The 26,793-nt window shown below is 37.5% G+C and overlaps 1 protein-coding gene across 2 annotated transcripts in view; it reads right to left on the reverse strand.

The window, feature by feature from the left end:
* The window catches only part of LOC149225118 (TAF RNA polymerase I subunit A), a 179,891-nt gene that overhangs the window by 137,832 nt on the left and 15,266 nt on the right, over positions 1-26,793 (reverse strand). For both annotated transcript variants that reach the window (XM_089376920.1, XM_089376921.1), the window contains exons 3-4: positions 25,433-25,518; positions 5,658-6,280 (exon numbers count right to left, since the gene is read on the reverse strand). In XM_089376920.1, the coding sequence (XP_089233046.1) occupies positions 5,658-6,280; positions 25,433-25,518 (709 nt within the window). The remainder of the gene's footprint in view (positions 1-5,657; positions 6,281-25,432; positions 25,519-26,793) is intronic.

Genomic DNA, 26,793 nt, shown 5'->3' on the forward strand with positions numbered 1-26,793 from the left:
TCCTCATAATGTGCTATCAATTCTTCCGTAAAAATTGCCCAAGTGATAAATTGTTTACGAGAACAAAGCCATTGATACCATACAAACTGATTTGGTTCCAAATATAAAGTTTCCATACGTACCTTTTGTGTGTTTTGCACATTATTGAGATCGAAGAATTGCTCCATCTGTAATATCCATGTGGCGGGATCCTTGCCATCAAACTTCCTCATATCGATTTTTGGAACATGGTGAGTCTTCGATCCAACATTAGAGTCTATGGAATCATGATTAACATTTCTTTTGTTCTCATCATGAGTTTCCTTTAGTACTCTTTCACCCTTAGTGACTATTTCTTGTAGCAACTTATCCATCTTATCATCCATGCCATCAATTTTAGCATCCATGCCATTCACCTTAGCTTCCATGCCATCCATCTTAGCTTCTACACCTTTCTTTAAACCATCCATCTTAGCTTCTACATCTTTCCTTAAACCATCCATTTTAGATTCTGTTGCTTTTTGTGCACGTGACACTTGTTGCACTTGTTCTTGTAATTTTGATATATCATGTAGCATTTCTTCTTCTTCTTCATGAGTCATGCTAGAGCTTTCAGGCTCCTTACTAGGTGTTTGCATTTTCTTTCCTCGGGGCATCAGTTACCGATAATATCTCTAATATGCCCTTTGAATTCCTTCAAAATAAATTTTCAAACCAAGCTTAAGCAAAAATTAAAGAAAATCTACACACCTTTTTTCACTTTGTAGGAGCTCGATATTGCCTCCGATGTATCTCTGTACTTTCTAATTATCTAGTTCTGAATTTGTGACCTGTAGTAGCCCTCTGTGTCCTCTTTCCAATGCCACAAGTCTGACCCAAATTGGATTCTCCAAGGAAGAGTTATGCGAAATCTCCCACAGTGACTTGATTATAGACTAGTTCAGTAGAGTGAACTTGTACGACGTGCCACGTGTCACTGTTTCAACCTTTGACTCTGAAAAATATATAAAAGAAAACTACAGTCCGTCCTCTTTCTGTACCTTCTTACGAAATTTCAATCCGATGCTCAGAAAGAAAGTTATGACGATTTTCCCCAGGTCACCTGTTTTGAGTGTAATTGAGGAGTCTGCAAAAAGACCAACTTCCTCAGATCATATCTCCGAAAATATCACGCGAAAAACTCTGAAATTCGGACCCAAGGTTCAGCGCGATTTCTTCTCAAATGGGTTTTTTTTGCGACTTCTGAAACGTCACGAAAAAAAGTTATAGCGAAAATGCCACGATGACCTGTTTGGAGCAGCGAAACCCTAGAATCCAAAGCTCTGATACCAAATGTTATGAAACCAGCTCAAGAAAAGATAGAAAAGAAAGATCAACGCCTTAGAATTCAGCCTCTTCGAGGGGGCAACCTCCTTTACATTACATAAATGAACAATTCTTGGATGATACAAATGACAAAACCTCCTTTCTATATATAGGAGTCACAATATAATCCAGCCGACCTAACAATAATAATATAAAGCCACAAAAATAATAATAGAGGGATTCTATGGGGCACAGAAATAACAATATGTGGGTAATAGGGGCACAACAATATAAATAAGGGGTATAACTACAATAGTAATGGGGTAATCACTAGTATTATAGGGACCCAACAGTTAGAGTTGAATCCTAATGGTACCTATAGTGGCTAAAGCTTGGAACACACCTTAGTCCCAACCAATTAGATACCTTGGTCAAGTATCTAATCTGTAGCACTGCGTGTGTTGTGACTCTTCATAGAAACATATCATTTTGAGTATATCCCTATACCTATGTATTATTATGAATACCTCCCCAGTGAAGAGGGAGTGTTGAATGTAACTAGCGTCGGTCTTCATAATTATATTTGAATCATGATGTAATGTATTTGTCAAAAAGAAAGAAAAAGTATTTTATTATAAAAGAAAAATGACTTATTAACATCGGTTTCATCCTCTTACTATTTTATTTCTAGGTCGACGCCTCCATTGTAGGCTTCTAGGGTTTTTGTCTTGAGTCCTAGGCCTTGCCATCATTTAATTGATCCTTCTTGGGCTTTGTATATCAAGAAAGAAAATTATTTTGATGTAAATTGAGTCAAATAGGCCTCCTTCACCAATTCGGCTTCAAAGAAGACAAGTCGGCCTCATTAAGAACAAGTCAGCCTCAACAGGAGCATCAAACTATTATATATTGGTAGCTACTTGACCTCATTTGATACACCACACAAGTAAGTTCGATCTACAGTTGCTAGAGAAGAGAAGAGGAGTGAAATATCTAAAGAACGAGAAAACTTTAGCGAAGGAAACAATTGTCAAGCAAGGAAGTCAAAATTCTCTCTTTTTTGCCACATGTGCAAGTTTTTGGGTTGCTACAAGAGGGCTGAAATCACAAATCTGCAGTATGGCTGAAATTCTAGAAGCTGGAGGGCCGAAATTATGAGTTGTAGTTGGGTTGAAGTTGTTTGACTAGAAGTGACTACTGAAATTTAGTTAATCAATTAGGAAGGTTGACTTGGTGGAGAGAGGAAGGTCTTTTTGTCTAGTCTAAAGTTTTCAATTGTCTCAATTTGATTTGAATCTACTAGTGGAAGAGTTTGACTGGGTTTTCCCCTACATAAGGGTTTTAGCCCTGGCTGAGTGCCTATATCTGGTGTCATTGATCTTCATGCTTTTGATTTGATTATTTCTTTATGAGAAGAAGATAAAAGAAGAGCATAAAGAAATTTAATAAGAATACAAGTATATCTCAAGTAATTGTCAACATAAGAAAATATTTCTGTGTTTGTATTTTTCTAACACATGTTATAGCCTGTTCAAATTTGGGTGAACTTACTCATTCTCTTGATCTCTCATTGTACTTTGTATCTTTGTTGAACAATTAATATATAATAGAAGAAGAATCTGGTTGGGATTTTCCCTTGTGGGTTTTGCCCTGGTCATTGGACCTAAGCTCTTTGTGTCTCATTTTGTTCTTGGTTGTCTTATATTGTGCATTTGGTTTATGTTTTATCTACAATTGCTTAAAAATTATTGCAGCATAAAGAAGTTTTGTGATAAGTGATTGTTACAACATAGAACATCTAATTTTTAACACTGCTAATGAGCCAGCAGGAAGTGATCCCTTTAGGTGGATCTACCGCTATTGTTAGGGTTTCTATGTGTTAGTTTTGTTAATTATTATTTTGTGAAATCTCGGCAAAGTATTGTATGCATTACCCTAATAGAATATGTGGCAATCCCTTAAATGAATCTTCATGTTAAGCTCTCTTCAATGATTTATACCCTCATAAAATGATAGCTATGGTTTTGAAAACTGTGGTTTTTCTTGCCCTTACTCCATAGTAGGGTTGAATTATTCCATTAGCAGATCTCTCTTTAGACTTCATCACCCAAGAATCAAACACTTCCCTTCCACATAGGTGATCACACCATAGAAACTTTCCTAAACTTATTTTTTTTGCATCTTCTTCAATTTTCGACCTTTTAAGGCAAGCCACTAGGCTAGGGCTAAGGCCAAATTCAACTAGGAGGAGTGCATTGGCCTTTGCGAGGCTAGCTTCTTAATAAAGATGCCAAGGAGTTAAATTTATCACAGCTTTAGTAGCTATAAGGAAGAGTTTATAAGGTCTGCGGGTGGTAGCACAATTGGCAAAAATCATGTTAGCAAACCCTTGTGTATCCATGGGATCAGAAGTTCAATCCCCTTGGACATGTTTCACCCACCGAACTTTAAAAAAAACAAGGAAGAGGATATAAGGCTCCATTTTATATATCCTACCCTTTTTAATTTCAGCTTTCTTGTAAATATTCAGTTGTTTTTATTTATTTTTGTGTAAAAGTATTTATTATATTGACTCACGCATACACACACAGTGCACACACATATACATACTCTTGGCAACAAGAGGTATGTTCACCATTGTCTGCCAAAGTCTACCTTCTTAATAAGGATACCAAAGAGACAAATTTATTGCAGCTTTAGTGGCTATATGTAAGAGGATATAAGGTTCCATTTTATATATCCCACAGCATTTAATATCATCTTTCCTGTAAGTATATAGTTGTTTTTATTTATTTATTTGGTAAAGAATACTTCTTATATTCACGTAGATATATTTACATTGATTAAAAAAAAACACAACAATATATGCAATGGTTTTAACTTTTTACAACCTCTTCCATAAAGCTGCATGAACAGAAATAAAAACAAAAAGGCGCCAGGCTCTAACAATTTGTCATTCTTGATCAACAAAACCCTTTTGCCAAAAGCTGCATACATACATCCAGTCTCCCCATATGATAAAAGGGAAACGAGTAGTTAACGGCATTCACAAAAACATGTTTGCAGTGAAGTTTCCAAATAACAAACAGAGCTGCAATACTTAAATAGTGCCAAACACCACAGAGGTAGAGCAGATCAAGGCCTTGGATGTACCAAACAAAACTGCATGCGAATGCACAACTCACCTGAATAATAGCTGCATGTTCTGACTCCACATAATCCCAACAAAGCCTGGCAAATTGACATTCCCATAATAAATATTGATTTGTTTATATAGTTAAGTATTTTAAAAAAGACTCGAGCTATTAATGAGAATCATCAAATTTTTCTAATCACCGTTCAATGTTGATTCAACTGAAGAATGACTGAAAGATTTGAATGATTTAAATCTGAAAATGAACCTGAATCATTGCTGATTTTTAAAATATTACATTTCCCTTTTTTTAATTCTTAATTTTTCATTATATAGAAAAACTTGATCATTCTCATTAATATCTCGAGTCTTTTACTAAAATACAAACAAAACAATATTTATTATGGGAATGTCCATTTTCCAGACTTTGTTGGGATCATATAGCCATTCTTCAGGTGAGTTGTGCATTCGTGTGCAGTTTTGTTTGGTGCCTCCAAGGCCGTACCAATACCTATGTGCCAGGATACTTGTTCAAAGTCAATATGTGGCAAGTTAATGACTCATAGTCTTTGAACTTTCTGATTCATTACATAATGATGTGTGCTGATCTGGATGTAACATTTTGTAACTTCCCACCACACATTCCCAACATTTTTTAAGAAAGAAATTTCGACATATTTTAACAAGCTTTTGAAAGTACGACCCAACAAAATAAAATATTAGCTATAATTATCTGGTAATGACCAAGAACATCATCTGTCATTAAGGTGAACTAGGATCAAAGAAGCTAGCTGTATGTGAGACAGATAAGGTTCCAAGTTTAGCTCGCCACAATCTACAAATAAGCATTTTAAGTTGTGAAAACAAACAACCTTCAAGATTGAAAAGCCAAGTCATAGTTGTTTCACTCACTCCTTCCAGATGTCAACCATAGCCCTCTTGTGCTAGGGAAAAAAACAAATGCAGCCATTAATTTTGGTTCAAGAAAGGGCTTATTTATTGCACATGCAATGCTAAAGTAAAAGCAGACGACGTGTATTTCAAGCAGATTACTTATACATTAGTGACCTAGAATATAATCTTTGTGATATAATAAATTAATGCTCAATCTCCACAGTGCCATAGAAAAATTCACAAAAATAAGATATGAGAAGAAAGAGAACAGAAGCAGGCTGCATATAGTCAACTGAAAAGATATTTTAAACGTGGGAAATGAAATATAAGAATATAGATGTCTCACCAGATGAACAATTTACTGTCATTGCTTCTGAAATATCACCCTCATCACTAGAAGAACATTCCTCTCTGTCTTCATTAAACCCTTGAACATGATGTTCACGGGTATCATAGACACCACCATCAACATGATGTTCACGGGTATCATAGACACTGCCTTGAACATGGTGTTCACCGGTATCATAGACAACACCTTCAATATGATGTTCACCAGTATCATAGACAGCACCTGCAACATCATTTTCATGGGTATCATAGACAGTGCTTTCAACATGATGTTCATGGATATTATAGACAGTGCCTCTGGAGCATTGCTTTTTTGAAAAAGGATGTCCTGATTCTTTAGAAAATTCTTTCTCATTCCCAATGGAGCTATCAGAATCCAAGCTTCTAAGGTTTTGCTTTTTACTGTTTTCTCTTGATGCAAAAGGTGAATTTGCAGCTGGGCCACAACTTATGCTAATGTTTTCCGATATATCTATCTCCATGTCTTCTAATGGAGTATTCACACTATTTTCTCCGATATTTAATCCTTTGGTAACACCATCATACCACAGCTGATGTAAGATCAATCCATGTAACAGATTTGCAACTGGGTCATCCCGAAATTGAGGTTCTTGAATTACTCTGAGATAAGTGAAAAAGGAACAGGTAAGCAACAAATATTAAAAGAATCTATACAAATACCTTGATAGCAGACATTATCTGACATAAGAAGAGAAACAAACATTAAAAGAGCTGATCAGAAATCTTTATAAAGAACTTTTCTTAAAAGAAGCACCAGACAAAATAAATGCCTTGTAATCCTAAACATCAAGACAAGCTGCTTTTCAAAAGGGAGGATGCTACGAAATTCGCAACAAAGCATATTTTCATCGATCTTCCACCACTACTACATATTCCTCAATAAAATATGCAAATCATTTTGTACACCATAGAACAATGCACAAGAAGTGATTGTAGTTGGATGAAGATGAAAAGCGTTATTTCAAGCACACATTGAGAAATTCTAAACAAAACTGTTCAATGCATTCAATCAATATGAGAACTGATAGCAATCCTAACAAGATAGCATTGACAACTAACAATGTGCCATGCCTCACTTTAAAAACGCCAAGGATTATAGTTTAAAGTGCTCTTCAGAAGAAATATAACAAGGACCTATTTTGTTACAAATGAATGAGACTAAATGCATGTCTAAGTTACAAAAAGTGGGGATGCAAGAGGTGTCGAAAAGTGTAGCTTGGGAGGTATTCCACAAGCTTAGATTGGGGTTTGTGAGAATTTTGTTCATGTTGCCGCCTCGCTTGCACACATAGTTAGTGTGGGAAAAATCATCAACCCCACAAGGTGTGACTTGGTGACAAACTAAGAGATGGGGTTGTCACCTATTCCTAACTCTCTCCGTTAAAGCTCTCTCCTAACTAAGTTAAAGGGGGTGGTCCCTAAAGAACGTTAATTAAAGGAAATGTCAGTTTCTAGGAGATTAAGGTTAAAAGATAACTTATCAAAGGTAACTTGATTCCAAAATATGAACAAGCAAGGAAATGTTCTGAGCAACCTTCAATGATTCATTCCAAAATATCCAAACATAGACCAGTGCTTAAACAAATAAGTGCTCAAAATAAATAGCAAGTACTTGCTCAGATAGAAATTTCAAAGATGCGATGATAAGCAATCATGCAAAAGGAACAATGTTAGAACAATAATGAAACATCACTTGCAAGACACAAATGGAATATTGTACTCGTAAAGAAATGTTCAAGTAATAAGACAATATCATTCAATAATCATGAGCTAAAACAATAGGTACATGAAAGAGAAATATTGCAAATAAAGCAAAAGGTTACAAATAAAAGATCCACACTACTTGCAAAATGCTACTTTGAAGTAAAATAGTGTTTGCAAATGAAATTCAATCAACCCAAGAATATTACTTGCAAAATGTAAATAAAGATTGTAATTGTTAAAAGAAGTGGTCAAATGATAAGATAATAACATCAAGAAACAATGAGGTCATCCATCATGACAAGTACATGAAACCAATAAAATTGCAAATAAATCTAAAGTGCTCCAAAATGATTAAATTAGCATGAAATGCAATCTCTCTAATGTGGAGAGCAATTATCTTCATAAATTTTAACTTAAATGTCTATCTAGATGTAACATTTCTCTCAATTGTTTTGGAAGGATATCCAGGAAATGACAGCTAAGGTTGCCGTTGTATTAACGATACCTCCCCTGGAATATCCAACACATGATGCCTCCAGTGCTGCAAAGATTGTGGCTCTGACAACTGCAAGGTCACCGTGTTAACCACAAAAGAGAATCTATGTTCCTCAAGTTGGGCGAGAGGGTCATAAAAGTCTTTCAACCAAGCTTATGCTTGGCGTAAATTAATTAAAGATGCAAGTTAATACTAAGGATGCCTAAATGAGATGCATGTGGATATTAGTGCTTCCAAACAAAGTGTAATGAGAGGAAACCTTCAAATAAATGTCACCAGTAGCTTTCAATGGAAAATGAAATGTGAAAGAATTAGCTTGATGTAAAACCACAAGTTCCAAGATATGTTTCTTGAAATAAAATAAACTTGCTTCAAATCTAATGGCACAAGAAATACTTCAAGAAATGATCATCAATAATCACAATGCCACATGAACATCGATTCATAAAAGTATTGAAGCAATACTTCCCAAGAAACTTGTAGAGCAAAGTGAAATAGTTTAAATTTGCCAAAATGAAATACTTGCTTGCTCAAATAAAACTTGCATGTGTTGTAAATGGAATGCACAAGTATTGAATAAAATGGAAATGGAAAATTATAAACTAATTTTGAGCATGTGCTAAAGCAAGAAGGCTATAAGTGTTATGTTAATCATGCATGAAATGAAATTAGCAAGGGAAATTAGTCAAGAATATTAGAGCAACTAACCAAGAATTAGTCAATCCACACACACAAAGTTTCTCCCTCTAAATGGAGAGAAGGGATACCATGGGAAGAATTCCCAAGCTCCCACAAATGAGATCAGCCTTTTATTAATTTAGTTACAAGGTGATGAGAGCCCCTAAAGGCCTCAACCAAGATCAAAGAAATCTTTACAATGAAAGCCTTAGGCAATAGACTTTTCCTTGATGAGTTATTTGATACAAATGAAGCCAAAGAAAGGCCTTGAAATCTGAAAATTTGAAGGCTTGCTCTACATATTAAAATTAGATTTGAAGAGAGCAAAATTTGCACAAAGCAAGAGAGGCTAGGCCTCCTTAAGCCCATGGCCAAGAGAGAAAAGTGCTTCCCACAAAGATAACTTGGTCTTGCCAAAATGGAGCCTCAAATGATCACAACGTCCTTGAACACTGGCCTCAAAATGAGAGCCCAATGTCCTACAAACAACTTGTTAAAAATTTTAAACAATAAATCCCGCAAGCTGCTACAAGAACAAGTTAGAGAGGGCTACAATATAAACCAAATATTAGCTATGAATCTAATCAAGAAAATTGCAAAAGTATATGTACATATAGTCTACAAAGGCTAAGCTAAAGAGTATGAGTAGACGTTAATCTTTGCTTAGCCATGATTTAGCTCTAACATAGCAAAATTATATCAATGAAGCACAACATTTCGAGAGAGAAATTTTAAATGAAATATGTTTGAAATATGAGCCTAAAGCCAAAAGTCACTGCAAGATAAATTCGAAAGATGAGGCCTTGAAAATTAACAAATGTGGGTTCTTCTTTGAATATTTTCAACAATGGGTTGGTTCCTCCAAGAACTTTCCCTCACGCTCGAAGCTTGATCCAAAAAAAGATTTTCTACACAACTTCACATAGACAAATTAAATCCATATGGGCTTAATCACATTCAATGATGAGAAAAAATTAGAGATATATTGGACATCTACTAAAGCGCTCTCTATCTAGAGCAAGCAAATAAGTCTTATGCTAATGTAAGATAGCTATACATCAACACAACTTGAAAAGCATAATGGAAATAATAGCATAATGAAATGAGTAGAAAGATGAAAGCAAGAATATCAAGATATTACCATACACGATGAGAATAACACCTCAAATGTAACCCCAAAGTCTTTTGTATTAATTGGAAACAAATATACAATCCAGCAGAGTCTCCTTAAGCCCAATAGCTCGTATCAATATTACAAAGTGAGAGCCCAAAGCTCCTTTAAATAGAAAGTTGGGAGCAAATCTAAATGAAACAACCATGTGACAAGTGGACTTGGAGAAGATCCCAAGAAGATAAACTTGAATTCCAAGTGTGGAGTGGCTATGACACATGTGGAATCAATCCAAGTCGAAATCCCTGAGGTGGCCAACGTATTCTCCATCAAGAACTGAGTTCCAAGCGTGAGGCAAGTAGATGCCAAGTGTGAACCAAGAGGGAGTTAACTCCCATCGAATTTCAGTCATCAAGCCATGAAGTGACATATCCCCTCCTTGCCATGTGTTGAGCCTCCAACAAGAAATGTGTGGGCCTCTTTGGGTGTTACGTGGATCCCAAACTCAAAGTGTGGTTGCCATGTGTGAAAGTTAGTGGAGTTGGAAGTGGAGACAACACTCCAATCAAATATTTGTGAAACATTCCAAGATCCTCCAAGAAATTTGATTAGACGAGTCATCAAATCGAACTCCTCAATTGTAACTAGGAATTTGATTTCCCCATGTGTTCAATGTCTCAATGATGTCATGTGCCAAATCACCCTTTGACTCTTCCTTCACTTGCTCTTTGACTTGCGATAATTTCCAAGTCATTTCCATGTCATTTTGTCACATGGAGTTTTTTTTATTTTTCTCCATTTAATTTATTTTGGGGCTAATTTATTGCCACATTTACCACAAAACTTAGGAAAAGTGGGTTTTGAGGGTCCATAACTTATTTTTTATATCTCAAAGTGTGTCTCAGTAGAAAGTTAAGGGTGAGAGGTGTAACTTTGTTAAATTGGAAACTAGGGCCAAACTCCATGTGGGTCAGCTTATTTATGGCAACTGATATTTTTATTGGATCCCTCTCGTCGAGAGGTGTAGGATTGATCCAAAGATCATCTGATTTCGATAAGTATTTATGGAGATATGAATTTATTTTGTTTATGTAATTATTATCAAGTCGACCAGCTCTTACGTCGGCTCAAGAAGCCAAATAGACGTGTCTATTCATCATCCATGTTTTAGTATAAATTGGTGAGGACTTGAAGTCATTTGAGGTGTGTATTCTTGAGGTGATCTCCTCTCCACGTCTTGGGTTTTTGGAGAAGGAGAGAACCAAAAGAATACGTTGGCTTAGAAGGAGCCCTAGCCGCAAGATGATGCCATTATCCTACGCTGAGCATGGAGACAAGTCATACACATGGAGACAGTCATTACACAAGACAGTCAACGTATTTGCTCCGTTGGAAGAGCCGCAGTACAATCTTGACGTTGTTCCGCAGGCATCATCTATATGTACAACAATGAAGAATATATATACGTTCGTTGTCATGACTATATCACAATATACGCACAGTCACGTAAATGCCCTAAACGCTATGAAGATATACGCACAACATTCAAGGGATACATACGCAACTATGAACAGCATGAAAACCCCAAATCTAGCCGCAGTGCTTAATATGCTGGTTATGAAGACTCTATGTACATTGGACATATATACGCTGGTTATGAAGACACTCCACGCTGTTGTGAAGACTTAATCCAACACAGTTCATGAAGACATTTGGATGCTGTTCATGAATACGCTGTTCTTAGAAATATTTATACGCAGTCAAAAGTCAAGAAGATCCGCATTTCGATGAAACAGATCTAGGGTTCAGCGCATAGCTATGATCTGAATATTTAAATGATAAAGCGAAGTTTCTATCTCATTCTGGGCATACCTCTCAGATAAATGAAGCAACAGAAACTGCTATGGAAAAGACGCAGTCAAACGCAGCATCATGGCATTACACGCTGTCATGAACACGCAGGCATATAGTTAACGCAGGCACACAACGCAGCATCATGGCATTACACGTTGTCATACAACGCAGCAATATTACACATTGTACATGGATTACACGCACAGCAATCAGCTCAATGCACAGTCAAGGTGACACACAATTCACACGTTGTCATGGAAAGATCTGATATGACGTTAATGATGACACGCAGCTCATACGCAGGAAACCTGATACGCTATGTTGAAACCCTACAAGGAAAACAGATGCGCTATTCATGGTGAAACCCTATAGCAGTAAAGGGTAACTATGAAGCCGCAGTCATAAACAGATCCACATTTCTATATGGGATAAATCTAGGATCTAGATCAGCCTCGGCATACCTGTAATAAAAGATGATGCCCTCGGATGGATAGAGAAGATAAGTCAGTCTTCACTATGACATACATAGACAACCTCAACAAGATGTATCGACATACATAAAGAAGGAGACTATATCATCACAACATGAGGCAGTCCCATCATACTTCGAGGAAGAGTGATAATGATCCTAGTCTAGATCATGACTGAAATTGATCATACATAGATGTGATCTCATTATCTCGAAAGAACTCAGGGCAGCATGATGATAGATGAGACAGCATGATGATGCAGCATAATGGGGATGAGCAGCATGATGATGAATAGGGCTGCATAATAATGGAAAATGCAGAATAATGGGCAGCATGATGATGAAGGCAGATGAGATGGTGCTCCACTGTAAGGTGCAGCTAATGGACGAAATGGATAGCTGAAGCCATCACCTTGGAGAATCAGTTGAAGCAGAATGTCTTCAACTGATCTCATGTATCATTGTTATAGGAGATGATCTATGCTCTGATCTAGATAAGTCAAAGGGTTGACTTCTGTTGTAAATGTACTATCTCTCTCTCTCTTTCTCTGCTGAACTTTGAAGAACATAAAAGAAGAATTGATCAAGGGTTTCCCCACACATTGTGGGGTTTGTCCCTAGCTAGCACCACATCTTGTGTCCTCTTGTCTTGGCATGTCTTCTGCGATTTATACTTATGTTCTATCTACAGTTTACTTTAATGCTGATGTGATTGCTAACTGTGAAAATTTATATAAATTTCTCTAACATAGAACATACCTAAAATTAACAAAATTTGAGCACACATACCCCATACAACTTCTATAGACATATTACATTTTACAGTCAAAATTTATTAAATTTTCCGCCCTGCGGGAAATTTAATAAATTAAAAAACTAACCGCTAGACCTAATCAAATTATGCGAAATTCTACAAGTGATCTATTATGGTAACATACAATGATTGTAACGACCCATCTCAAATTACAGGCAACATAGGAATATTAGCATGTATATGAGGCATGCATATGATAGCTACATATGCATGCATTGCATGCACTACGCTAGTATGCATATTAACTTACAAGGTTAATTAACTTCATAATCTTGGGCAAGTCATGCTAAGGTATCTAAAAGATCCTATTCTCAAAGTCGGTTGAAATGATAAAGTTCAAAATTCCATCTAATATATATTTAAGTAAAAATCTGATTTAATGTATGTGTAATTTAAAATAAAGATGATCGACTCAAGTAATAAAATATTGATGTATAAGGACAAGGTTGATTGGAGGAAAAGAGGGTGGGATTTCTTTGGAGTGAAGGATCCTTCCCTATATAAAATTAAAAAGGATAAGTGAGTGGGGGGTGGCACTTTTGGACGGAAATTTGGACGGGAGGAAGAAAATGGAGAATCTGAGAGAGAAATTTAAGTGACGAATGAGCCTTGGGGCTCCGGATTTCAGATATAGGTCTATGAGAATTGGGCCCTGTTCTTGGAGTTTTTGAGCACGAGGGCCAAAAGGTTTCTCTTTCGAAGCCTTCTGGGTTTGGGATCCGGAAAGACTGATCCCAGACAGGCAGGGAGGAATTTGGTTGGTTTGGTATCAAGAGAACAACATCGTCCAAGGATCAACACCAACTCAGAAAAACCAAGTAAGTACATATGTCTAAATTGATTTTGTTTAGTTATAAAATTGAAAAGTATACTTAACATATGTCTAAATTGATTTTGTTGAGCTATAAAATTGAAAAGTATATTCTGCTAGAAATGAAATTATATGAAATTATAATTAGAGTCCGTTAGAAATGAATTTAGATAGAGAGGCATATACAGCTAAAAATGTAATAATGTAATTACAATAACAAACGTTACAATGACTCTAGACACTTGGACTCGCCCAAGGTCTTGCCATCAAGACACACTCCGGCTTTGGGTTATTGCTTGGAGGAAAAAAATCGATTAATTATTAAGTGCTAAAAAGTACCAATAATTAACCAGGTAAAAAAAACCTCCCAAGGTAAACTCACTTGATGACAATGTCCCAAGTTACCTAGGCCTATTACATGACTCAATTCATCACACTACCATCACCTTGCAACATCCTCGTAGGGCTTGCGGAAAAAGAATACAATATAGAAGATGAGAAGAAGAAGATAGAATTAAAAAACTCTGATGATATATGAACTCTGATGGTACATGAAGCCTCTGACATATCCTCGCATGGAATCTTCAAGTGATCTTCAATGATCAACAGGTCACAAAAAGATTTTGTGGGCAAAAACCCAAGTGAACGAGTTTTAGACCCAGATGGGGTTTAAAATTTTGAAAGGAAAACTTAAAAGAAAATTAAAATGAAATTCCAAAGTCTAAATAGGATCAAACCCCTAAGGTCTAGAGAGTTCCTAAGAAGGCTTGGGAAATCTACTTAAGAAAGGCCTTAGCATAAGGCTAGATATCAAGCGAGAGGGAGCTTGCTTGGTCAAAAGAGGAAGGTCGAAATGTAGCCCAAGGGAAGGTCTGAGCACCTTAGGCCGCAACACCCTTAGGAGGATAAGTGGAGGGGTAGAAGGGTTCTTTGAAGGTTCGAGTTCCTGCTCCAAGATGAGGACGATTTCCTTATGAAGCTTAACCTTGTTGATAACTGCTTGTGAATGCTTTTTACTTCTTTAATTTAGGATCTTCCCTTTACTTAGATTATTATAGTGTTCTTCTTCATCAAACAGTTACCAAGGCATAAACAATGAAGAGACACAGAATGTAAGCTATTAACCAAGGCCAAAACCTCTCCCACTTGAGAGGAAAACCCAAACGAATTCTTCTTCTTATAGAGACTTCAATTGACGAATACCAAGACCAAGACCCTTGACCTATTTGCCTCTCCAAGACCAAGTCACAAAGCTTCCTTGATGAGCTCCTTCTTCCTTGAGTCAACGATAGTCAAACTTCTCAATTCTTCCTTCTTCTCAACTATCTTTCAGAGTTTCGGTTCCTAGGAACAGACCTGCAACTTTCGGCCCTAATTCAGAAACCCTAGCTGAGGTATATGAGAGTGAAACACCTTGATTCTCTTCGCTCTAGATGGAGACCTTCTCTCCTTCAACTCGGCTTGAGAATCACCTTGTTCTTCTCCCAAAACTGCCCTCTTAATATGACTGTGGTATCTCGGTCCTTCCTGCAGTAGATGATGCCTCTCTTCTTCGCACGTGTGATGGATATCAGCCCTAAAACAAACCCAAACAACTTCGCTCTTCCCTTCCTTTCACTTCATTGGTTATGAGACTACTCCTTGTGATCTTCGCTCTTCTTTCTATTGCAGATTGCTTTACCGAAAATTCTTGCTTCAAATGGAGGCCGAGCTGCCCTATATATAGTGATTTGTCCCTCAAATAAGCTGACTTCTCCTAGCCCATAGGCCGACATGCCATTTGGTGTAGGTTCAATACTCCATCTTGAGGCCAACTTGTTAGAGGAGCTTGAGCATGGTCTTGGAGGGCCTTTTGACACTTTCCTTGACTCATATACAGATGTAACATGCCCAAGAAGGGTCCTTCATTGTTAAATTGGCAACTAGGGCCAAACTCCATGTGGGTCAGCTTATTTATGGCAGCTGATAATTTTATTGGATCCCTCTCGTCGAGAGGTGTAGGATTGATCCAAAGATCATCCGATTCCAATAAGTATTTATGGAGATATGAATTTATTTTGTTTATATAATTATTGTCAAGCCGACCAGCTCTTATGTAGGCTCTAGAAGCCCAACCGACGTGTCTATTCAACCTCTACATTTTTAGTATAAATAAGAGAGGATTTGATGTCATTTGTAGCACATTCTCCATGTGAACTCCTCCTCTCCACGTCTTGGGTTTTTGGAGAAGGAGAAGACACAAAAGAGAATACGTTGGATGCCCTAGCTGCAGTAGAAAGAGCCGCAGTCAATAAAGGTTGTAATGTTCTCAGATGCATAAATATTAATACGCAGGTCAGAGGATCTATCTGTCACCTAGCCGCAGTCTCAAAGGAACAAAGAACAGCCGCAATAAACCGCAGTCTCAAAGGAACAAAGAACAGTGGCAGTAAACCGCAGTCAACAGGAGTTAAGAAGTCATAGATCAGTGGATCCAAGGTAACCGCAGTAAGCCGTAGAAGCCGCAGTCATGTAAGGTAACTGCAGTGAGCCGCAGTAGCTGCAGTCACGTAACATAACCGCAGTGAGCCACAGTAGCCGCAGTCACGTAAGGTAACCACAGTGAGCCGCAGTAGCCGCAGTCATGCATCAAAGGTTTGTCTGCACATCAGATGGTTTAAGGACAGAAAGCTCGGATGGCTTGAAAGAGCTAGAAAGTGACTTCGCATCTCAGGAAGCAAACATACTTGAAGTGGCATAAAACAGTAAGACAAACTTGGCATATTGGTGAGACGCAGCATCAATGGTGACAGTGATAATGAGTCTCATATTCATGACAGAGGCAGTAACCATCACAGTCTCGGCCTAGATGGAAGGTAAGATCACAATCTCATTAGATCTACTTCATAAGCAATCTATGTGATGTAAAGAACTTAGAACCCTTGATGTTCTCCCTGTCTCGGATTAATGGAGATCACTATGATCCTTAAGGTACAACCTCAGTCTCAGCATAAATATCTTACACAATCATGTTGAAAAGGATTGTTGGAAATTACTGGAAGTCTGGGCACCATGAGAAGCAGTTACGAAGGTTTCAAGCAATGTCAAGAGCTGCTATAGTAATGACAGTGATAGTTATAGCATAATGGAAGAAGCTATGCCAAGAATGATCAGTGACAAAGTCATGATCTAGTTCTTGTAAGATCATGATCTCCTTGAAGATGCAGAGATCACCTCTGTGGTAATTTCAAGGGACAGTCATGGTACAATAATGATGTTATCAATGATGGTAGCTGTACTGAAAACATCAGTGATGCAGCAGTAAGACAGTGATGATGGATGTTGTAGGATGAGGACAGCATAACATACATTAAATGCAGATCAGCAATATTAGGTGCAAATCTGGGACAAAGAGTAGCTCAATGATAGGAGCAACCCAATGACAGTTGAGCGAGTCACCTTAGAGAATCAGTTGAAGCAATATGTCTTCAACTGATCTCATGCGGATATCAAAAGTCAAAGTGTTGACTTCTATTGTAAATGTACTCTCTCTCTCTCTCTCTGCTGAACTTTGAAGATAAAAGAAGATTTGATCAAAGGGTTTCCCCACACATTGTGGGGTTTGTCCCTGGCTCGCGCCATATCTTGTGTCCTCTTGTCTTGGCTTGTCTTCTGCGTTTTATATTTATGTTCTATCTGCAGTTTATCGTAATGATGATGTGATTGCTAACTGTGAAAATTTAAATAAATTGCTCTAGCATAGAACATACCAAAACTTAACATTCATACATGACATTGACTTAATTTGACTTTATGACCAATCCTAAAGGCTCACAATGGGAGCCATAACTGAAAATAAAATTCCTTGCTCATGAAACCCATGAGACAAGCATTGCAATAATAATTTTATTTTTCTTCTTTATATTAAATACATAAAATCACAATTATACATGCCATTATGAAGACCGGACCTAGTTACATTTTTCAACAAACCTCAAGCAAAAAGAAGATTTGCCCAAGGAAAAGAGGCCTAGAAGGGTTGCAAATAGGCAGCAGTCATCCACCCATGAGCAACAAGAAGGCTACAAACCTTTTTTTTTAACCACATGGTGAATCGGTAACTATCAAGTTTAATCCACGGGAGACCCAGGATCAAACCTCATGGCTGCCACTATAACACCAAGAGCATAACCAACCACCTGCAAGTCGGATATGCTAAGATCCTATGATTTTAGCAAGAGCAGACCCGCGGGAGGGGGGGTCCGCCCCTCTAGCCGCCACCACAGCAGGTCACTGTACTCAATGAGATTTGAACTTTGGTCTCCCGGGCTTCGCCCGTTTGACTTACCGTTAAACCACACATCACTGTACAAGAAGGCTGCAAACCTTAGAAGCTAATACAAAGTGCGGATAAGGGCAAAAGATAGTTCCTTATCCCTAGATCTGGACTAGCTGTGAAGGAAGAGTTGTAGGCCAAGTTGGTTGAAGAGAATCTGGGCATGCATAGGAGTCCTTCTCTGTGGTTTGATTGCAGGAAGATTTCATCCCAATGTGAGACCAAGACACCTACTAGCAGTATTCTTGGAGGTTCATATACCCGAGCTGCTACAGGGAGGAAGGTCGCACTAACTTGCGGACCAGTGCCAAATGTCAAACATGTCAAAGGAATAAAAATGATAATATTTTGACACCTGGGCTACTTCACCCCTTACACATTCCTAACCAAAAATGGGAAGAGATCTTAATGGATTTAATCGAAGGATTACCCATGTCCGATGGAAAAGATAAGATCTTTGTCATGATTAACAAATTAAGGAAATGTGCGCATTTTATGGCAGTGAAAAGGACGAACTTCGCAAAACAGATTGTCTCTTTTGTAAGAACATCTACAAATTGCATGGTTTTCCGCAGGTCACTATTAGCGATAGGGACCCTAAATTTAAAGGGAACATTTCAAAAGAATTTTGCAAACAAACCGAGATATCCCTCAATATGACTCCAACTTACCATCTGTAGACAAACGGCCAAACAGAAATTGTAAATAAAGTGTTTGGAAACTTATCTCCATTGTTTTGTGACAGATAAGCAGAGCAAAGGTCCCAATGGTTACATTTAGCTTAATGGTGGTATAATTCTACCTACCACAGATCTGCTAAAATGACTCCCTTCCAGGGCCTATATGGGTATGAACCACGAAGGTGGAAGGAATTTGCACTAACTGACATTAGCGTCCAGGAAGTAAAGAATCAAATTGATGAAGAGCAAAAAATCATCAGAATATTAAAAGAAAATTTAGCAACAGATCAAAATAGAATGAAACAACAAGCAGGACCAAGCATAGATTATAAATAAAGTTTGAAGAAGGCGATTTGAGTATTTGTAAGACTCCAACCTTATAAACAAATATCCCTTAAATAACAAGGAAAAAACAAATTGACTCCAAAATTCTATGCGCCTTTTCAATTCAACAATAAAATTAGTGAAGTAGACTATGGATTGGAATTATTAGAGAATTGTCATATGCACAATGTCTTCCATGTGACATGCCTCACGAAGATGTTGGGACAAGTCCAACTTGTTTAGACAAGAATTCCGAAGCTTGATGACGAAGGAAGAATTATTCTAGAACCAAAAGGTATCCTGGCCACCAGGGAAAAAGTGATATATTCCAAAACCATCAAAGAATACCTTATGAAATGGAAACACCTTCCGGAAGAAGATTCATCGTGGGAGACAGAAAATTTTTGCCAAAAATACCCCTCATTACCCTTGCTTTGAGAACAACACAATTTTTTAGAGGGGGTGGCAATGTAACAACCATAATTAATAATTAATTAAGAGAAATGAGAATCATGTCTATTCATATGGCACCCCCGCCAAGGTATTTATATCAGGGAGCTCTTGTTGTAATTCATATAATTCAATCATTAATAATATATATTTTTCAAAATAAAAGTGCATATCAATTTTTTATGCTACTATACACACTGTGGATGGGAAACCATTCATCCTATACAGAGAGCCACACATGCCTGAGCATGTGGAAGACATAGAACCATTTCCCTTCCTTCAAGCCATTGGAAAAGCCAACATTAGCATGCCCCCAAAAGACTTACACTCTAAACATACACACTTTGAGCCAAAGGTTCTTGAAAAACCTAAAGAGTTTGAATCGTCATTAAGGAATGTCTACCAAGTCAAGAACACTCCTCGAAATAAGAATAAGAAACTGACATTCCAAAACAAAAAGAAGCAATGGGTTCAGAGACAAGGTAAGGACTTTCAAGTTGGTGATATAGTCCTTGTCGACAATAACCCTATTCCATTTAGGGTCCATGGAAAAGTAGGGATTAGATGTTTCTATATTGCGAAACTTGATGGTGAACTCCTACCTTCCCCAGTGGGAGGAAATCACCTTTTTTAGTGGAACCTGATCCATTGTTAAATAAGTAGTTGTATCTCATTTGTGTGTTGAATTATTGTGTGTGCATCCTACTTACTCATTATTCATGTTGATGTGTTGAATCCTAGATTATATTGCATTTAGCTAACCTTTTCTTTTCTTTAGAGTTTTGTATAATCATAAAAACGAAACAGTGATGATCAACATCCTGTACAAATGCTAGCAAACAAGTTGATTTGAGTGTGCAAGTAACACGTCTATGATCCCAAGGATTGCTACAGTTCTCATGAACTCCCCATTCGAGCATATGGATCATGTGCTCTACGATGAGCACATGTCCCCGAGTTGGAGCCAAATGTTACCAACCAAAAGTGGGTAACCCAATTGGACAAATATTTTCTCTTATCTTGGATAGCCAGCCAGATAGTGACCCTATACATTGTTTAGTTATCATGACATGAAAGATTCCTCCACCATTTGCACAGGTCATACACCTCTCACCATCCAACATTCCTCTTGGATGAAGGTGGGCTACCACTCAGCAAGCACTTTAACCATTTTGCAATCAAGTGCTTTTACTTCATGTTTTGGGCATTCTAACATGGATAAAGGGGTGATCTGGATGATTAACCAATCTTGATAGTAAACTTGCTCTCACACATTACCAGGGGGGTTAGTTTTAGCCCTACTCCAGTGGGACCTCCTCTAAGGCCCTAGGGTCAAAGGAGGGGAACTTATTGGAAAACTTGGATTGAAGTAGCATGTCCATAACCATTTCATACTTGACACCTTTCATCATTCCCTCGATGTCATATACATCCTTCAAGTTTGTTGTCATTGGTTCATTGCGATTTGGCACCCTCACATCCACATTCTTGAGTCACGACCTAGCATGAGCTCTACCCCTCATTCGCCATCACCCGATTCCTAAGCACTAGATACTCCATCACATAATAAGGAACCCTTGCATGTCCCATCCCTGATGAGCAAAAAACCAACTCATCCTTAAGGGGTAAGTAAATGCTAATTAGCCCACAGGGCTTTGGATTGACGGTGAATGGGTGTACTGTTAAGGCACTCCTTGTGATAGGTCACTGGTTCAAATCCCCTGCGGGTGCTTAGGTAGTATTATATAGAAAAAAAAAGTAAATGCTAATTAAAATCAAGATTGGACGCTTGAGTTATGCTCCATATCAAAGCATTATCAAAAATAAGTAAAAACCACATCACAGGGGTGGAAAAAGCAGGCCAAAAAAAGGGGAAACTTGTGCCTCCACAATTTCTCCCTCCATACATCTATACACTCAGAACGATGGACCTCCATCAATTGGTCCCATGGCTATGACACTAGCCATGAAGCCTTTCCCCTCTATTGCCACCACTATCACAAACACCTACGAATTGAAGGGCTGACCTTGGACATGTCACCTCTCCTTATGGGCTGGAAGCACCTAATATGGTTGATTACCTTGCCACCTCTAACAAGGTAGGGAACATTTTTATGGGACTTGGTCTAATTAGATATTTGAAGGTGATCCCAATTTGAAGCCATATTATACCCTTAACAATTAGGTATGGTCCACTATGATGCATTTATGGTCATTGTCTCTCATGAGTGGTTGTTTCCACTTGAGTTTGAGATGGTTTTGCCAAGTGATCCTTCACAGAGCAACAGAGGCCTTTAGGCCCTAGGGCACACCCACTCCATACTCACTCCACATGATGCCCAAGTCATACTACACTTCCGAAGAGCAGTGATGGCCTTGCAGATGCAGTGTTGCCCCTCCACAGTAAAGCAATGGGCATTTTGATAATTCCAACATTTGATTGAAACCTCAAAGCACCCCCAGATGTTAAAACGTTGAGCTCACTTTGCTTAGTGTTGGAGATTATTAATGATGTACCTAGTGGACCCAGTATGCCCCTAGGTTGGCCTTGACATTGTTTGATGGGCATGCTTGATCTAAAGCCCAAATGATGATGATCATCCCCAACATGATTAGGGAGGGCTTGTACCACCTCATGGAAGCCCCAAAGCTTGAGAGAGATTGCACCACGTTGTCTTGATGACCCCTATGGAGATGACGTTTTACACCTAGAGATGGCTTTTGACACATGGAGATGTTTTGACACTTGATTTGAGGCCTAACCCTCAAATCCATGGTTGATTATGATGGTTGGAGATACATCTAGCCCTTATCTTGCATTTTGAGCTTTGTTAGCCCTAAAAGGGCATGATGTGCTTAGGAGGAGCTTCAAACCACAAATGTGGGCATTAGTGGGCTATTAATGGCTTACTTTATTGTATTGAGTTATTAGGTTGCCTTGTAACACATTTTCTTCGTGTTCAGTCAAAATTAAACTTGTCATAGGGCTTTTAGGAAAATCAATGGAAGTGACTGACCTAATATAAATGGAGTATCACTCCAATGTATCTTTCCATCATCGCTTGTAGGCTTCGACCTCCTTTAGAGAGCTCAACTTAGCTTAGATGTAACTCGCTACTTGCAGAGATGTGATCTTTTTGGAGCTATTGCTATTGGAGAATGATTTGTGTCTTGGAGATGTCTTTTAGGGATTGGAAGTGTAACTGGAGATTTTTATTGTTTATGTTATAAAACTATGCTAGGATTTTTCTTATTCCATGTCTAAATGCATATCTTTTATGCAAAATCTTGCTTGATTATTGTATGTTAAATTAGTCTTCCTTGATCACCACAAGGGACTTCCTAGAGAGCTTTCCCCTATTTAATTTCTCCCCTCATAAAAAGATAGTTAGGGTTTATCAAGTGAAAACTAGGGTTTTCCCCCTTACTCCAAGCATAAATTTATTTTTTCTTAAATTTAGCCCTAAAGATTCCATCACCCAAGTATGAAAAGGCATTGGGAATCCTTGTGGTGGTCAAAAATCATAAGAATCGTTATCTTTTCTTCTCAATTTTTCTTAGTACTTTAAGTTAAGTCATTGGGGCTAGGCCATAGAGTTGAATTCAATTAGGGTACTTATTAGATGGATATTGAAGCTTAAGTAGCTTGAATTCATCTTTGTTGACCCTTGGCACTCAAAATCTAGTATTTTTCATGGTTGAATTTCGCTCTTAGGGCTAACATCATCTTCTTGAAGCAATTTGTGCCCTGGAAAAACCCTAACATTAGCTAAGGCTTAATTTGAAGATTTTCCTTCTCCCTTTGTTGATCATATCACTTGCAAACCTTTTCTTGTTACTTGTATGCTTATGCATCCTTTTGTTGATCTATATCTTTAAACCGTATGTCATGAGTGCCTTTTTTAGGGCTTTGTATATGTTACATTACTCCTACACATAAAGAATTATGCTCTTGTTCGCTGAAGAAGTACCCCTACTTAGCCTTTCATTCACATCACCTTAAGCCATCTAACTTAGAATATTATTTAGGTGTAAACTAGGAAGCCTCCCATGTAGTGAAATCCCACTAAAGAGCAAGAGGAGGATTGTTTAGGTGACAGTGGCAATCCACCTCATTGTGGCAACAACATCTAGCCTTTGCCTTGTGAGGCCTCTCACAAGGCCTACTAGATTTTGAGGCAACAGTGACTCTGGTAACATGTTAGATAATGAACATGCACAATAAAAAAACTTCAAATCAGTGATTCAAAAAGAAATCAATTTCATTGTGTTGTATTCCAAAAGATAAAAGGGTCATTTACATCCAGTGTTCTAAAAATTGGTCGGTTTGAACCAGTAACCGGTCAAACCGGCTGGTTCACTAGCCGCCGGAGTCAAACCGGTAGAAAAACCCAGTTTGACCCCTCCCTTCACCAAAAAATTAGAAAAATTGGTCCTAACTGGCCGGTTTATGGTCAAACCAGTCGGTTCCATCATAAACCGGCTGGTTTATTGCCAAGGCAACTATAAACCCCACATAATGCATTGTTGTGAGTTTTGAAGCTATTTTGAGGGAAATTTGGGGTTGTTTTCCTCCAAAAATAGTCCCTCCAAGAAAAACATGCCTACCCTCTCATTTTCCTGACACATATCAACCTAGAAATGTTGGGAATTAATGGTAATGTTAAACTCTTAAAGTAAAAGGATGAAAATTAAAATTAAAATTAAATAAAATGTAAAATTAAAATTAAATAAAATGCCACTTTTACTTAAATTTTTAACATTACCATGAAATGACTCAGGATGTTTGAGAGAGGTTTCGACCTCATTAGATTTCATATGGAGAAACTAGAATTTTAGATTTCACTCAAAATTCAGCGAACTTAATGGTTTTCAGGATTTCATGGTTTGGGGGTTTGCAATGTTTCCATTTGATTCTATCATGCATGAGGGTATGAGATTAGAATTTGATCAAGAGCATGAAGCCCTTTCAGAACCTTGATGTTGGTGGCATTGATTTTTGAACTTTGTTGATGTTGGTGGTATTGATTGCCGAACTCCTCTACCATGGCCTTAACAAGAATGCACCCTTCACTCAAAGGAAAACAACTAGTTAGGCATGCTAATCTTTTTCTACCACATTATAAGGTTGAGGAGATGAACCCTTCACTCAAACCAAAACCATTGGTTAGGCATGTTAAACCTTTTCAATTTCTATCATGTTATAAGGTTGAGCAATCCAAGTCTAAAGACTTTGAGCTAGATGATGTTTATGTATCTCTTGTTGATGATTTTTATGTATTTCTAGTAACGTTGAAACTTGAATCAATGATGAGTTTCATGAGTGACCACGTTGATCAGTGATTTGTAGTTTTTATGTCTATTTTTGCTACTACTACTAAAGTTGTAGAGGAGTTTTAGGAGTCCTCAAACTCTGAGCCATATTATTTATGTAGCTCATGTTGATGATCTCTTGTCTAGTAGTGGTGAAGAGTTTGATCATGATGAGGACTGATCATGTTGTTGATCACTGATATGTAGACTTGTAGTAGGTCAGTAACCCTATAGCTTAGAAAATTGTTTTCGGACTCTAGAGGCCATTTAGAGCCTCACTGATTGTGTATTTTGTTGCTGATATGTATTGCACTCGATGCCATTTTGATATATTCACCTTTACATGGTATGTAGAGGAGCAAACCTTGCATATTTTGTCTCTACTGGTTTGGAATCATGGTTTTAAATCTTAAAAATAGTTTTTTTATTAAAAACTAATTATTTCATGTATTTTTTTAAAGACCGGTTCATTTAGATCTGACCAGTCCCGGTTTGAAACCCGGTTTATTAGGTGGACCGGTCCAGTCACCGGTTCTGGTTTTTAAAACTATGTTTACATCATCATGATGAGAGTGAATGATCATTTCATATTAACCAGCACTTAATATAAACGAAATATTATGTTACTTTATTAACATATGTCACTTTGCTTTATTAAACTAAATTACTAAACTATAATTAACATATGACCATTAATCTAACTCTAATACAAAAGAAGAATAAGAACACATACGACTTTGAGGCCTCATGTGCACCAAAAAGATCTCCTTGGCTCATTAAATGAAGTGCTAGTTCCAATTGGATAGCTGGACGAAGCCTCTGCCCATGTAACATAAATATGCAAATCAGTATATGAAGCATTTGATAAAGCATTGCTGAAAAATAGAAATAGCTGGAAACAACTTCAGACTGAATAAGGTGACAAGACTAGAGAACTGATCACATTAAAAATTTAAAATTGATACAACATTACTATGAAAATTATAGAATTATAAATATATAAACATACCAAAAAAACTTTAAGGAAGAGAAACAACACATTCTCTCTCTAGGTCTTCATATTGTATTCCAAGTCTATCCTTTTAGAACCATGGTTTTGGCTCCTCATTTTTTTTTACCAAGGAAAAGATCCGTAGGTAAGCCCTTCAAGCGCTTCCTCATATTTCATGAATGGTGCTTGGGGTAAATCAGAAATGCCACAGGCATACAACATGTACTCCTAACCCAAAGGGACTCTACCGGACTTGAACCCATGACCTCTCAGTGATCTCCACCTTGAAGGTGGTATGTTCAAATCAAATAAGCTAACAAGGATCTTTTGGGTCCTCACTGCTGTATGCATCTCCTTAGTCCTCTTTTGACGTGGTTTCAGCATTGTTATATTTCAGGCTGTGGTTTTTGAAGCTCTATACTGATGTTTGTAATAAACTTGGAGGAAAATGGACTACTGAACAATATAAATTGATATTAAAAGCCTCACAGATTAGGAAGTAGCCTACATATTGTTCAGATTGTTTCAAGTTTCTATTAGTTGAACTGTAGATTTATTTATTTCTATATGTTAAAAGGTTTTAATCATTTTTTATGACAGCATTTTGCTTTATCAATCATGATTGAAAGTGTAGCTTAATACTCGCCTAGACGTTTTGTGACAGGCTTTGCAAGTCACTTTCTTCTAATAGCAGTTTGTTCTCATCTTACAATCACTATAACAATGTCATTTTATTGAAATTCATAGGCTTATATGCTCTAGTGATGCAATTCTCCTGAAATTCTCTGTGGCACTTATCCTCACTTCTCTTTAGTCCTAGTCAAGCCTCTCACTCTAGAGAAAATCACTTCCTCCACAATTATGCATCTTCACCTCTCCCTTAGGCTTATTCTATAACTTCATTAAGCCAAAATTCCTAACCCTAATCTCCTAACTGATCAATGGCAAAGATTAAATCCTAAGCCTCACTTGAGATCAGCGGTTGAGATTATATCTAAGTCACCTAAACAATTTTATTATTTATCCTTAGAAGTTTGGCCTAATAATCCACAATAATTTATTAGATTAATTATTGTATTTTCCTAGGTTAACCTTAGGAAATA

The sequence above is a fragment of the Pinus tabuliformis genome, chromosome J (assembly GCF_031772625.1).
Source record: "Pinus tabuliformis cultivar Carrire ecotype Pingquan chromosome J, CPIR1, whole genome shotgun sequence".
NCBI lineage: Eukaryota > Viridiplantae > Streptophyta > Pinopsida > Pinales > Pinaceae > Pinus > Pinus tabuliformis.